General features: G+C 40.0%; 2 protein-coding genes across 5 annotated transcripts in view; one reads left to right on the forward strand and one right to left on the reverse strand.

Moving 5' to 3' along the window:
* The window catches only part of LOC140937224 (Na(+)/H(+) exchanger beta-like), a 28,124-nt gene extending 23,189 nt beyond the window's left edge, over positions 1-4,935 (forward strand). For all 4 annotated transcript variants that reach the window (XM_073386760.1, XM_073386761.1, XM_073386762.1 and 1 more), the window contains 3 exons: positions 99-279; positions 1,291-1,445; positions 3,022-4,935. In XM_073386760.1, the coding sequence (XP_073242861.1) occupies positions 99-279; positions 1,291-1,445; positions 3,022-3,187 (502 nt within the window). In that variant the 3' untranslated portion in view covers positions 3,188-4,935. The remainder of the gene's footprint in view (positions 1-98; positions 280-1,290; positions 1,446-3,021) is intronic.
* Positions 4,525-11,655, reverse strand: LOC140937227 (transmembrane protein 223-like). Its single transcript, XM_073386768.1, has 6 exons — positions 11,497-11,655; positions 11,109-11,384; positions 10,385-10,464; positions 9,086-9,207; positions 7,761-7,895; positions 4,525-6,073 (listed from the first exon to the last, which is right to left on the reverse strand). The coding sequence occupies exons 1-5, from the start codon at positions 11,569-11,571 to the stop codon at positions 7,774-7,776; spliced, it is 675 nt and encodes a 224-aa protein (XP_073242869.1). The 5' UTR covers positions 11,572-11,655; the 3' UTR covers positions 4,525-6,073; positions 7,761-7,773.
* Positions 11,656-14,945: the final 3,290 nt, after the last annotated feature.

The following is a 14,945-nucleotide window of genomic DNA, read 5'->3' on the forward strand; positions in this document are numbered from 1 at the left end:
GGGTTCAGTCCTTTCCGCGCTTTTTTTTGTTCTCATTTGACTTATGCCTTGACTTTACTAGATCTGCCTTATAATGAATTAAAACGCTATATTTTCAGGCAACCGCGGCCGACAGCGTATCAAAATCAGATCATGGTGAATTCCAAGCCTGTCCACATTTACCCTCATAAACGCAAGCCAAGACGTCACAAGCACAAACACAAACACCGCAAACGGCGCGACGAACCAATGAAAAAAAAGTTGTCTGCAATATTTGAAGAAACGGATGCTGGAGAACAGGTAGGACCCTACATCATTTCCTCGCGAAGTCAAAAGTATCGTACGTGCCTCTCCTTCCTCGCCGGGAAATACGCTTGAACTTCCATTAAGCGGCCACCCTCGGGGTACTGGCAAGTGGCCTTTCAGTTGGAGGATCGTCATAAATCAGGATAATCTTAAGCAGAAACGTCGCTTTATTTTAAAAGTGCGGCAAAAAAACATTACTGGTCCACAATCGCTTGTCACTTTATCTCGGACTGTATTTTTCTTCATCATGTTCTTGAAATGGAGCCAAACCTAGTGAAGATCAGTATAGCCGCTTAATAGAGATAACAACAATGGTGTAACTCTCGTTAGGATGGCCTAAAGGTGGCCGTGGCGGTTTAATAGAGGTTTCATCCCCCCTTCTCTTCTACAATAGTTTCGGGACTTTGATTACTGGTCGCTTAACAAGGGGTGACCGCTTGATAGGGGGTCGCTCAATGGAGGTTCGACTGTAATAACCTAGTGAAGGCACGTATTCGTCCATTCTGTGCATTTAAACCTCGTTTATCTCCGTCTAATACGATGTAGTTTCCCGTGTAACTCCGACTTTTGTTGTTTGATAAGAGAACATGGGACCTACATCACAGCTACATCGCTAAATGACTTAAAGATTTACTCTGTCCTTCCATCTTTAAAAAAATGGCTAAAGAATAAATTTAAATGTTCGTTAAGAGAGAGTAGACTGTATTCGACACGGGATACGAATCGGGAACTGTTGTCGTCGTTGTTGTTATCTCACCAACAAAGGTCGTCTCCTTGAAATTCTCTAGAGTCCACTCTCTCTTAACGGACACCCCTATAGGACGGACAACTCAGTAAAACAGATACCTAGAGTTGATCCCTGCCTTTCTTTGTTCCCTTTATTTGACTCTATATAAGAAAGACACCACTCTTAGACGGACATTTAGAAGTACCAGTCCCAAAGATGTCCGTCTTAGAAGGAGTCCACTGTGTGTATTCAGTAATCATCCTTGGTCTTTGTTTCAGGATGGAAACAGGTCTCCTACACTGGAGCCTCAAGTTGGACCTATCCCCAGTAGCGAAGACGATGAACCTGGTATCACATTTGAGGCATCACGTAAACATGGAAAAATGGGTCGGTATCCATCCTTTGAAGAGAATGAAGCAAAACAGCAGGAGACGTAAGTGCGAAGCATGTATCACCTATAAGACAGGGGTTTTTTTGTAGTATAAAGGGAAGGGGGGTAAGGGATTGGCAGGAGGCAGCGGCGGGCCGAGCGTGTCCGTGGACTTAAGGGCTCCATTCGATTCTGCTAGGCCAGGTGTAAAAGATATTTTGCACTGAAAGTACATCCATACTTTGGAGCCGTTTACATGGAACATAAAAAAGTGTTTACTTAAGAAAATGTTATTATCATTCGATGCAAATTTTTCTTCCTTTTTATTGGCCGAGAGCCCACCACGTGACCTGCAAAGAACTGCCTACAAATGATGGTCTGCTAAGGCGCAATGTCGTCTTTCAACTGTGTTTGGCTGCAAATAATATTCTGCTCATGCGTAAACGAAACTACGCTTTTCTCCTTCTTGCGATCGCTCCTGCGTGAAAATGGCAGATGGCTTCCATTCTATGAGTTTATTCATTGAAAAGAAACTCGCATTCGAATGATAAAACAATGTTGAACTCGACTAACGCAAAATATTGTGATTTTTCATTGTCTCGCAGGTCAATTATTGCTGGAAACAATTGATGTGCTCGCCACTGACAAATCACGGGTATTTTGCCCAACTTCGTCCAAAAATTGTTGATTATCATGAGGTTGCGCAGGAAACTGGGTCAAAATTTGTGCGCCAAAAAAGTCCCATAGTGCAATTCGACACAATACCGATTAAGTCTCGCGACTCTCAAAGTGGTCAATTTACTCTCTAAAGCCTCGCGCAAAGGGACGCAACATTTTTGGCCAACAACTCCCAACATTAAACACTTAATGGCTGGTCCAGAGGGAACAGTTTTTGTTTCGAGGGGGAACGTTAAACATAAAACTCTATTGTATTGTTGATGTGTTCCTAATAAAGTTGTTGTTGTTTTTGTTGTCCCGAGGGACCAGTCTTGAAGTGGTTTGTTATATAGCTAGAAATTCATTATACCTCGCTGTAATGGCGGTCTTCGGTCAACATTTTCGGGTGACAGTGCACTGTTACCCTCTGTCGTCATAGATTTTGCAATGTTGCCCGCTCAGAGATTTTGGCGGGGAACAGTTTTATTGTTAGATGTCATGTGACCGCGAAGTAACCAATGAGAGCGCACGCTGTTGGGAAAAAAGTTTCCAGTTATATAACATTGTTGGATGTTACATGTTTTTGTGTGTTGTTGGGAGTTGTTGCTCAAAGTTTTAAACCGGTCAAACTTCTGACTCAACAACTTCCAGCATTTCTTTTGTTCAACGGATCGCCGAACGTAGCACAACAATGATGGATCCGTTAGCACAGCTCTTCCAACGTTAATGGGGCCACGCACGCGCATTGCACATGGTCTCCTTGGAGACAGCAACGCAATTACTTCGTCTGATAGACCAATAAGCCAACGTCGGGCCAACATTGTTGGGAGTTGGTGCATCCGTTTGCACATCACTGCCAAGACGGACGAAACAACTTCCAACATCGTTGGCTCAACAATGTTGGGAGTTGTTGGGTCCGTTTGCACTTAGCTTGATATCCAAGTAAAAGGGTTAAGAATAACAGTCTTTATTCCTTCAACAGAGCTGCATCTCCAAGCGAATCGTCTTCGAGTGACTCATCATCTGATGAAGATGACAGCAAACCAGCGGACGATTCAAAAAAGAAGAATAACATTCCTCTAGATTCTTTCGTCGTCAATATTGAAGATGAAAAGAAGGAAGGGAAAGATGCAGAAAGTGTTATGTAATAAACTTTTCTAAGATTGTTTAGTTAGGTTGTAAAGTAAATTGAAACGGCCAGTCAGAATAGGCCATTTTACAGTTATAGATGTAAACGAGGGTGGAGTTGACCTTGTTTTGATATAACCGTAGCTTCCAATTTTATTATGTAAATCATGATGTTCTTATGCTAACTAGTATTTTTCAAGCATAATTTCCATAAGGAAAGGAAAGAGTTATTTCCATCAAAACAACGTCAACCTCAGCCTCTCATTCACTCAAAACCTAAGGCCCCGTCCACACGAATCCCGATGTTTTTTCAATCTGAAACTTGTTCTTTCCGAATTCAAAAATTTCCACGACCACACGTATCAATATTCAAATCGAATTTGCCCGTCCAAACGAATCCGACACGTATCCGGGTATCCGGGTGCACTCTAGTACTCAGAACTCCTCTGGGAATATTGCCAACAGAGCATGCGTCGTCGAGCGCGGGAAATTTGCATCTTTCTCTGCCTTTCACGGTAAAGAACTGGGCTCGGTCTTGTTTCATCACCGGATAAAAAATATCTGGATTTAGCGTCCACACGATTCCGGATTCATAGCGTATTCAAAATTGTCACTGTGGAGAGCGGATTCAAAAAGTTGCGGATTCGTATGTTGGATTCACCGGATACGTGTTGACGGAAGCCGTGTCCAGAAAGAAAAATTTGCGGATTCCAAAATATCCGGATACGTGTGGACGGAACCTAAGGTAGTAAGCCCACACCTGTAAAATGGTCTATTCAGTTTTCGAAAAATCGTTGATGGCCCCATTGAAAAAATTATATCTTATTTAAGAACTCGATACAGAGCCTTCAACGAAGCAACATTGCAGCGATATTCCATGATTTTTTTTTTTTACTTTGAAATAATTATCCGAGGACGGTGTAAGAAAAAGTAATGCGAATAGGTAGGGTTTTATTAATTTTTTTGTTTAAAATTTCGACATTTTTCCGCATAGTGAACAGGTGTTTATGCTATCCGGTAAACTGTAGGCATAGCCTGATACATTATTTTGTTATGAATATTTAGTGGAATGTCATGTTCGCGTACTTTATGCTGTCAATTAATGAGATTGCTTTTTGTCCTAGCTGGACTAGAAAACAATTTTGCAATGGCATTGCGGCGAAGTTCCCGCCAAAGAAATGAATGTCTAGGAAGCTAATTGTGCATGTTGGACGCTGTTAAACGTCACTGAGTTGACTCCCAGGGTTTTTCCTCCTCCAAGAAAGAAATTTTTCCCTCCAGTACAAACGTTTCCTAGCGTCATTAGAAAAAAATTAATGTACCTTGATACAGTGTACTCTGAAGAAAATTGAAAATGTTTATTTGTAAATGTTTCGATTTACGTGAGTTTTTTTTATAAGTTGCCGAAGGTACATACGCGATAAAAAATACTGGCTACAAAGTAGCTTGTTAATTTGTACTATGGATACGTCATAAATGAGATGTAAATGTTGTCAGTAATGATAAGTTTATAAGCCACTTTTACAGGCAAAATTTAGATACCTTATTGTTTCTGGGAGTAATTAGGAGATGTAATTTTCTTGTCAAAGTGGCAGGTACTTTATTAACTTCCAGACATCTAATTATTTAATGCATATTTTTCATTTTGGCTATTAGACAGAAATGCTGAATGCTGCATTTTCCTGTAAAAATAAGTGCAGTAGTTTAGGAGATTCAATTAAATTAAGGACACGGTGAGCAAGCTGTGATGCAACCGCTGCTTCTAAAATCATTGGTACCCACTCCATTAACCTTCTCCTTTAAAAAAATTTCAAAGAAATTTGCCCACTGCTAGAATAGCCCACGTTCCCACGTTCAATATATTAAAATTCTAACAGGACTCCGAGGCGTTAGGGACAAAATTGCAAATTTTTCATGATTCTATTGTCTTGCAATTCCCAGAAGAGACTTGAGCACAGAGAAAACCAAACCTCGGAACCTTGGACTCAAATTAAGATTTTAATTTATCAAATGGAATGTTGCCCACTTCAGAAACTCTGGGGAGAATGGGTACAAGCTTCGGGTGCAGTGATTTCTGGGATTGTTTTGGAAGACAAGCGTTAGTTATGATTGGTCGAGGCAACCATTAACGAAACATAACTAACGCTTGTCTACCCAAACAATCCCAGAAATCGTTGCGCCAAAAGCTCCATTCCCTTAAAGCCCCGTGCAAACGGACGCAACATTGTTGGGTGGTTACATTCGTCCGTTTGCACACCCTGTCGGGTGTTGTTGCGCAAAGTTTGAAACCGGTCAAACGTTTAGCTACGTGCGAATGGACGCAACAACGATCAAAATTGTTGGCTCAACAATGTCTTATTTCTTCTTTTGACCGTGGACTGTAGACTGCGAGCAGTCTCTCTTTTTCTTCAGATTTAGTAAGAGGAGTGCACGCGCGCGCGATCTTTGAGTGGCAAAGCCGCGAGACGCGAGAAACGAGGGCGGCTCGTGCCTCTCCCGTCTCGCGCCTTTAGTCACCCGCGTGATCATTTGCGTGTCTCGAGCGTTTTGCTCGACGGACCAAGAAAAAAGAGAGACTGCTCGTAGTCTAGTGGACTGATACGAAGCATAAGAATTTGATTCCGGGAGATTTCGCACCTACTTGACAAAGAGAGCAAGTTAAGGACCGTTTTTTTGGCGTCCCCGTCGTGGTTGCTTAAGCTCTCTGATATACCTATCAGGTGATAATATACCTTACTAGTGTACGTCCACTCAAATCAGAGACATTTCATAGAGTGAACTAATACAACTTGTGGTGCTGTTTCTCTTCTCAAGTGAAACTTTTTCTTTGATTACTGTGACCAACGCCTTGCAGAAGCCCTGTGTAGCCACTAGACACTTGCTAGAAACGTCTGTCCGCTTTCGTGCTGAAAAAAGAGCAAAAAATTAAAAGAGCAAAGTAACCCTTTTCACGAAAAAAATCTGGCAGATGACTTAACTTATCCAATGGCCGTGCGCAATTATAGTTGAACTTATTAAAACTAAAAACTATTAAAGATTAAATTGGCATTATTATTGTTGTCTCTTAAGACAAATTGAAATTTCAAAAGTAAACTCAATTCCGTCGGTCTCCATCCATCATCGGAGACCCAGGGGCTGTCAGTTAGGTCGGCAAAAAGGCGGCGAAAGATTTTAAGGACAGGCGGGAGAGCCCACGGGATGCTACTCTTAGCGAACCAGTTCCACGACTCATTCGAATGCTTGTCTCTGATTGAGAACAAAAAATGTGTTTGTGCCCAATCGGAGGCCAGAATCTGTCGCGCTGGTTTCGTGATCTTCTTATAAAAAAGAGTTCTCATGCACATGCAAACTCGACTGCTTGCCGTACGGCTAGTGTTGAAAATGGGCCCCTCAAAAAACAAGAAATTACATACTTAGCAGCATGTAGCAAAACAAAAAAAAAAACGAAAAATGCACCAACCGATGAAATGGGACTGTGAACTGATCGACACCTGAGTACTTCTAGGCTTGTTTATGCAACTCTGCAAGTGTACTTTTCCAGTTTCGTTAGATACTGTTGTGTCACTGAGGAGAAATAACTAACAGCAAACTTGCATAAATAACTTTAAAGTCTCCTGCACGTGCCTGACAAGTAGGCCGAACAGGCGTAACGTAAACTGAACAGCCAGGCTCACGGTTTCGCATGAACATGCCTAGAAGTATTCTGGTGTTTATGAATTTACCTTCGATCAGTCCACAGTCTGATTTCTTCAATTGGTGCATTTTTCACTGAAAACTGAAAACTCCTCTCGAAAAAATCACTCCTACAGGAGCCAGACAGGTACGGCGAAAAGTCGAGTTTGCAGCTGAACTCCTTCGCGCAAAAAGATGATGACAGCAGCGCGAGAGATTCTGGCCTCCGATTAGGCACAAATAAATTTTTTGTGCCCAATAAAAGACAAGAATTCAAATGAGTCGTGGAACTGGTTCGTTAAGAGTACCATCCCAGGGGCTCTCTCGCCTGTTCTTGAAAACTTTCTCCGCCTTTAATTTTTTTCCCGACTTAACGTCCATACAACACCCGTGGAAACCAAGAAGGTGGATAAACCGCAAAACTCGTCAAAACATGTAGCCTGCGTAGCAGGCGCTTGGAAGTAATGGGCACAAGAAAAAACGGGCGCGGGAGAAGGAGACACGCGAGGGGACACCCCTCTGGTGTCTCCCTCGCGCGCGCCCGTTGTCTCTTTCGCCCACTACTTCCAAGCGCCTGCTACGCAGGCTACAAAACATGTTACCTTGTTAACATTAATAACGCTACTTCATTCTCGGAGGTTCTGTTTTACAACTACAAAAACCTAACTCACATAATACTGATTTTCAAGCAGAGACTTATTCTTTACCAATTATTTCTTGAAAAGGACAAGTAAAATTGACAACACAATTTCCCCCACGTCATAAGAAGATATCTAATCTTAGCTTTAGAGACCGAACCGTCCTCCTGTCAGAGTCGGCAGTGAATTCTGAAGTGGAAAATGATGCCTTGCGATCAGACGGGTAACTTGAACGAATTGTGAAATTTCGTCGTGTATTTATTACATCAGATAATCTGCTTACATGCATTTCTTGATTAGAATCTTTTCACTCCAACTGTTTTGTCAAATAACGTGGGCTGCAAAAATTCCCCCTCTTTGTCAACAAGGAAGAAAAAACTGTGGCCTTTCAACTTCAATGTCACTTGTGGCTTTGTACCTTCAAAGACAGGCAAAGATGAGCATGTTACACGAAGCCTGAGAGTTAACTCTTGTATCATTCACTCAAAATATTTTCCTGTTTCTGATTGGCTCAAATTCCCCGGCTAATTCTTCAAAACCACACCGGGTTGACCAGATTTGGAGGACGTTGGCGATCGTCAATGGTACAGGATAAACGCCAGAAAAAGGGACGGTAATTGAGACAGACTGGCAACCAGGGTGCGTTGTTTTGGTAGCGATGGAGAAAACGGCGAATAATTTGACATATTTGTCAAAAAAGAAATCGTCAAACTACTGGCTAAAAACAGCACTAGCAAAATTGACGGATGACAACTGCTGTTTGAAGAATTTCTGCTGGTTAAATCTTCCCTTTATCTGTTTATATCCTGGATTTACTGCGTAACAGTCAAACGAAGACAGGAACTTAACATCGATCAAGTTAAGCATATTATTTTGAATGAATAATAAAAAAAAATTCCTGGATACGGCTTTCTTAGGATCTGAAGAATTTTGCAAATCTAGGGGATTGTTATCCAATTTGCATAATTCTTTAGATCATATTTAGCCTCATCCAATAATTGTTAAGTATTGTGTGAAGTCCGTTTTCATTTATCACAGCAGCAAGTCAGACACTCAGACACCAACCCACGACCTGGCCAGTATCATTTGCATGTGTACAGCCATATCACCTGGCCCATGGCAACCATGGACAGCTGTTTCTCTCTAATTTGGCCATGTGCCACATAAGTTGTCTGTGTGAGTGTTCTTATTACTCACTGAATAAGCTATGGTCACAGAAATTTTGCCACATAAAACAAAGAGTGGTAATTTGTATGTCACGAACATGCATGGGACATGAGTCTCCAACAGAATTCAAACATATGACTCTTAAACACTGGGGGTTGCTCTATTAAGAGCTAAGAAGAGGACAAATAATGCCACATGAAGTCGAACCTGTAAAAAGTGCATGGTCACCATTAGGGATGGCTTACTGAAGGCTAAATACAGGCTGACTGTTTCATATAGGTTTGTTTATGCATTTTATGTATTTTCCCTCAAAGATATTAGCTCCTGTAAGCTACTCTAAAAATCGGGACTAATAGAGATGTAAGAGTTCATCTTCATCATCAAGAATAACTTGTAGGTTTCTCAAAGCTGTGCACTAACTTTACGTTTCATTGTAATTACCAATTCTGGAACCTGAGCAGGACACCTCTGAGATGGGAACCGTTAAAGATCGTGTTCCACCCAGAGGTGTATGAGTCACCACCCGTACATTGTTCCCCTGAAGCACCAGTCGGTTTACACTCCTGAAAAGAAGTTGAGAACATCAGACATGTTATTTTGAACTCATTCTTATCTCAGTCTTGCCTTGCACTTCAAATGCTGAATATTATGCCCTGGGCTGTACTCTAGCAGCGCCCAGTGGTTTATGGTGTCTTACTTTTGTCTTGTGCAACTAGAAAATCTACCTTTTTTCATACAAATCATATGCTGGGCACCCTGGATTTCACAAGGTCAGAGCACAGCCTTGATGCAGTTCAATCAGACATGCCTTACCCGTTTTTTTTTTTTTCTTAAAAGATTCTTTTTACATAAACAACCTCTATTCAGTAGCATTATTGTAAGTATCTTTATCTCTCACTATTCTCCGCTTTCACAAAGAAAAGTCACTGGAAAAAAGCACAGACAAAATCTGAGTGTTGCAAGGAAAGAAACAATACTTAATTGAAATGACATTTGCTCTGAGGCTAAGCACTTGAAACCTCAGCTTTTGAATCTCTTATTGATGGTCAATTTTCCTTTAATCATAACCTTAGGTTTGGAATTTCAAGCCAGGGATGATAAAAGGAATTAAGACAAAAATGTTCAGTTGAGGTTCGTGCAATTTGTATGCATATGTTATTTCAAGTCAAAAACAATTCAGTAATATGCAAATAGCATACGGCCTTGAAGTTATGTTGAACACTTGCAGGAAAAAACAATATAATGACTTTTACCAAGTGGAGTAGGAGGGAGTCAACAATTGGCAAAGGAGGAAACATAGCTTTTCCTCCCCCACCCCCTCCATGCACTGTTGTGTCGATGTTCGAGCTACCTACAGAAAACAACAAACACCCCAACTTTGAATGGAGGTGACAGGGGAGGGGTGTGGATTGTTTTGTTCTCTGAAGTTACCCTACTTAAGTACAATGTCTCAACAATTTTGTCTCCGATTGTAGAACTAAATAAAGTGGATCATTTTTTTGGTAACTTTTTCGCCAAACTGTTTTATTATTTACACCTTGACCTTAAAAGCAATAACAAAAATTGCCCTCCTTGATTTCCTTCACCCTTAAATGTTCCAGAGAGGCACAACAGAGAAAATACATGTAATGTTTCTGTTTAATACAATACAATTTGATCATGAAAGCAATCTTATATCCTAACCCTTAATCCTTCTTGTATGCTATTTGCTTTGATAATCTGGCCCTAATCACTGGGTACCTGAGACTGTAAATCCATCCTGAGGTAGTAAAAAACAACCCCACAGCAATAGCGACACTGGCCAGCAAAACAGGTCGCTCCTGTGGATAAATTATTATATTAAGTAACTATTAAGAAAATGTATCCATCCTGCTGCCATATAATGTTTTATTCTGTCTAAAAATTCCATCCGATTTCTGTGGTTTAACAAAAACAAGAAAACTACAGAGTAGTATGTGTGATAATGCTATTTCAATCCAAGGCTAAATTCAGTGAAACGTTTACCAGTGTAATTACAGGTGAAGCTATTGCTTTCAGACAGTAAAACAATAGTTCCCCCCATAAATAACACTAAAAAAGCTTTCTTGATTGACACCAGGTCTGGACATCTATTTGAGGCTTTGACAAAACCTGGATGGGACTGGACTGGATTAATTCCAGTGACTCATTGAAAGACAAAAGGTTAGAGAAAGGGTTACAAGGGTTAATTCCTCATGGTCTGTCCAGGTATTTTGTCAAAGGCCCATTTTGAGCCAGAATGGCTTCAGTCTGTAGCATGACTGGGGGGTGGGGGGTACAATATTATATGGCTTCATCTGCATCCTCCCCAACACTACAGTTGTTTGCATCATTCTCACATAGCCCATCCCCCCTGGTGGAATCCCCCTTTCCCCACACTAAAGGGATGACTGGTGGTAAGTAATTTATAACTTTGCATACTATTAGCAAAGATTTGGCTACTCACCTCTACAAATCTGACGACTTTCCACGAGACTCCTGGTTTTGATGAGACATCAAGAATCTTTTCCTGGCTCTTTTTGCTTTCAAGATTTAGTAGATCTGCAAACTGCACCCTACTCAACTGAAAATAAGCCATCCATGCCCAAAATACAAACTGACTGGCACAAGCAAGGCCCACCAGACGAAAGAATTTTTGGCGATTGTAATAGTACAGTGTTACTTCTTTTACAGGGGTGTCCTTTTTCCTGAGGTGCGATGAAAGCTTTGCTTTATGTAAGAGCTTAAAATACAGTGAAAATGAGTCAGCCTGCGGCAAAATCACTCCATTTATGTATATTATACCACCAACATGTACAAGAAGCCTCTCTAGCTAGTAGAAGCAGAATAAATACCTTATAAAACCTTAAACGGCTAAATAGCAGCACAAATGTTTTCCTCTGATGGCCACAAGTCGAGAAGACAAACATAATTGCAGCGAATTACAGAAATACTGGCTATCTCCGATCCAACATCATACTTCTCGGAGACCATCCGCCATCTTGACTGTACTCGTACCAGCCTCCACGCGGCTAACGAGAGGGTCAGGCGTTGGCTTTGTTTGTATCTTTTTACAGTTTTGGTGCACATCTGAAAGTCATGGAAAGCCCTTAAGTGATTTTTCAAAGCGTCTTTAGAATGCAGGAAACCATCGTGAAGAACACCAGCAGGGAAGGCTAATTTTGTTATTTCAGTGTAGCTCTGGTCCTGAGGAGGGCGACTTTTGTTAGCCTCAATACTGTATTGCCTCCAGTAAATCAGCTCTTTGCCTTAGTGCCAGCTCAAGCTCATCTACATTTGAAAGGTAGCAAGAGGGAACCAGTCAGTTTTATTTACGCGTTGTGTTGGCCCCTGTATTTAAAGGTTTTTACGAAGAGCTAGAGATAAACGTCTGACTCATGTACAAGTCTCGAAGCTTATCTAACCATACTAACAAATTCCCAACGATGGCTAAAGTTTAATTTTCCAGGTTAAGTTTTTTTTCGTAGAAAAACGAAACCTAAAATTTTCGGATTCGAAAATGCGACGGAGAGAGGAATAGAAAAACTTCTTACTTTCGTAATACTTTAAAATGCGTCAAAAATTTTTGGGAAAATAATACTGAAGCCCTTGTATAAATTTCGGAAAGACTCAAGTTCCCTTAGAATGACCGAACAGATACAATTTTTTTATGGCCGTTTAGAATGCATTTCTAAAGATTTAAAAGTGCTCTGGATAACCTAAGAAGTGTTTTCAATGCATTTAGGAGGAAAATGTCGTTGGGTTCCCCTGTTAGGCCAAGGCCAAAAGTCTAACTTTTGATGAAAAGAACCCAACTCTAATTTGGGACGACCTAAATTAACTCTTAAAACGCGTCGAACCAATAAACTCGGTGAGTCAGGCCAAAAAGCAATCTTGAAATATTTTCTCCGGAACGAGGATAAATATACATTATCATAAAAATTTTTAATTTATTAGTTTAGTTCGTCCCATGCGAAGATCGACGTTTGTCCTATAGACGATCTTCAGACGTTGTATCCGTCTAAAGCAGATGGATAGAATGTCTTGCATCGAAAGAAAGCGGTCTGACTCCATTTTGTCAGTAAGGCTCAAATTTGTAGCACAAGAAAAAATTACCATGATATATACATATAAGCGTTCAGAGAGGAAAAATAATCATGTTAACACGTACCTTGATAAAAAACAAATAGGATCGGAAACAAGATGTCCTGTCCTGTGGGCTTGCCTGGAAGTAAACTCTTACTAGTAGGGAAGCGCCTCAGTAAAATCTGGCACGAAAACACAAATCGAGGACCTGCTCGCAGAGTAGTGGTGTTGAGCTTGCTCGGCAATTAGTTTATTTTTTCTTTGTACTGAGTTGTACAAGGTAAAGGAGGTCGTAATGGCTGAGAAGGAAAAGCAAGCTTTACTGAGAAGAAAACAAACTCTTTAGGTTCAGTGCATTCTGGAACATCTGAGAAACTGCTTTTCGTACATTAAAATTCAATAACAACATCAGTGATTCAATTTATTTCATATTATTCCGACCTAGCAATCGACCTAACCCTTCTCTATTTATTCAGCGAAAAAAAAATTGATTCGATTCTGTTAATTTTAAATTTTGACTTTGTATCATTTGTAATTAACAAAACCTGAGGCTTGGGAAAATCAAGATTATTGTAGAGAACTGAGAAGACTGAGGAGACATCCCGTATCCTCTTTCAACATTAGGTATATATATATATGTAAGTTAAACCAAAGCTTTGTTCCCTTCATATCTTAAAATAAAAACCCTTGAAAATGATCAAAATTGAACTCTTTAAGACTACTTGAAGGTAGGTAATGACTGTTCAGTTTAAGAAAAGTTTTGGTTAGTCTTTTTCACAGGGACGAAAAAAATCATTGCCTTATAAATTAACTGAATTTTCTAGAATCAAAATGATTTATTTGTTGGTTTTTCCTGTTAAAAATTAAAAAGCTACTTCAATCGGAAGTCTTTTCCAAGGGGGAGAGACGGAGAGTTTTTTTAAAGAAAGTAAACGACAAATTGTCACTTAGAATAAATAGAATTTTCTTGTTCGAAACCGATGTAGTTGTTAGTTTATCGTGGAGTTTTCAATTTCTCATTTGTTATGGAGATTTGCGAGTCAAGTTGCCGTTAATCTCTTTTTTATGAAACCTTTATACATAGCGGACATTGAAAAAGAAATTTATTGATTTTTTGTAACCTGCATGTCATGTTTCAGTAAAACAAAAACCGTCTTTCTAGAACTCGCGTTTCTATTAACACAATTACTTTTTATGTTCACATTTGTCTCTAGGAATAGTTTCGTCTTTCTAATTTTTTTCATTCATAGTAACCCTGTCAGTACAGCATTCAGTTGACAGCTCTTAGATCGACTTTTAATAAAAAGAACTTGTAGAACTTACGATCGGAAAACTGTTACATTCAGTTTAGCTTTCATTTGACGTGGATTTATTAGCTTTCAAAAAGAGACCTTCATGAATTTTGCTAATACCATGTTTAAATATTAGGATCTGAAGTACATCTATCTTTTGATGGGAAATGACAGGTAATAAAAAATAACTTCTTTTGGTCGTCAAAATTCCTCACATGAAGCTACTAAGAATACTGCGAAGAATAATACCTAGCCAAACAAAGACCTCTCACCAAGATTTAGCTAATTGCCTTCAATTTTAGAAGTGCCAAAAAGCCTTAAACCCGGGTATCAGAGTAAAGTATGTTTGCAGTAACACTCGCCTTCTGTAACATTTTGAATGCGACAATTTCCTTCGGACCCCATATTTATTGCCTCCGGTCGTGGGTGGGAAAATTAGACTGATCACGAGTGTATAAATAAAACCCTTTATCATTCTTTTCTCTTTGGCGTTGATTCTCAAAACGTCTCAGCTCGAACACTCTCAGGACCACAGTATGATTTTGCCCTCCAGGAAAATTATTTGAAAGATTTGAAATCTCAAAGCTCCACGATTTAATCACAAATCACTTAGCTTTTCAAAGTTTTTTTTCCGGTCGGACTAAGAGCTTTTTTGTCATAAGTTAATTTGGTTTCGGTGAATCTTTCAGAAAAGCTAAGAGGTAAAACAATACGGTTTTGAGTTTTGAAGTTTTGTCGCAGAAGCGACAACAAGCTTGCAGGCTATTGAGCGCGGTAGAAATTAGTATTTTAAAGCCAATAACTACAGAGGTATTAATACTGGTGGTTTCAACCTCTTGGAAGGAAAGAAGAAGGTATTTATATAAGCGCAACAAGTTTTTATTCAACATGCAAATTGTGTCGCCATAAAGGCTGAAACGTGGGTC

The sequence above is a fragment of the Porites lutea genome, chromosome 5 (assembly GCF_958299795.1).
Source record: "Porites lutea chromosome 5, jaPorLute2.1, whole genome shotgun sequence".
Taxonomy (NCBI): domain Eukaryota; kingdom Metazoa; phylum Cnidaria; class Anthozoa; order Scleractinia; family Poritidae; genus Porites; species Porites lutea.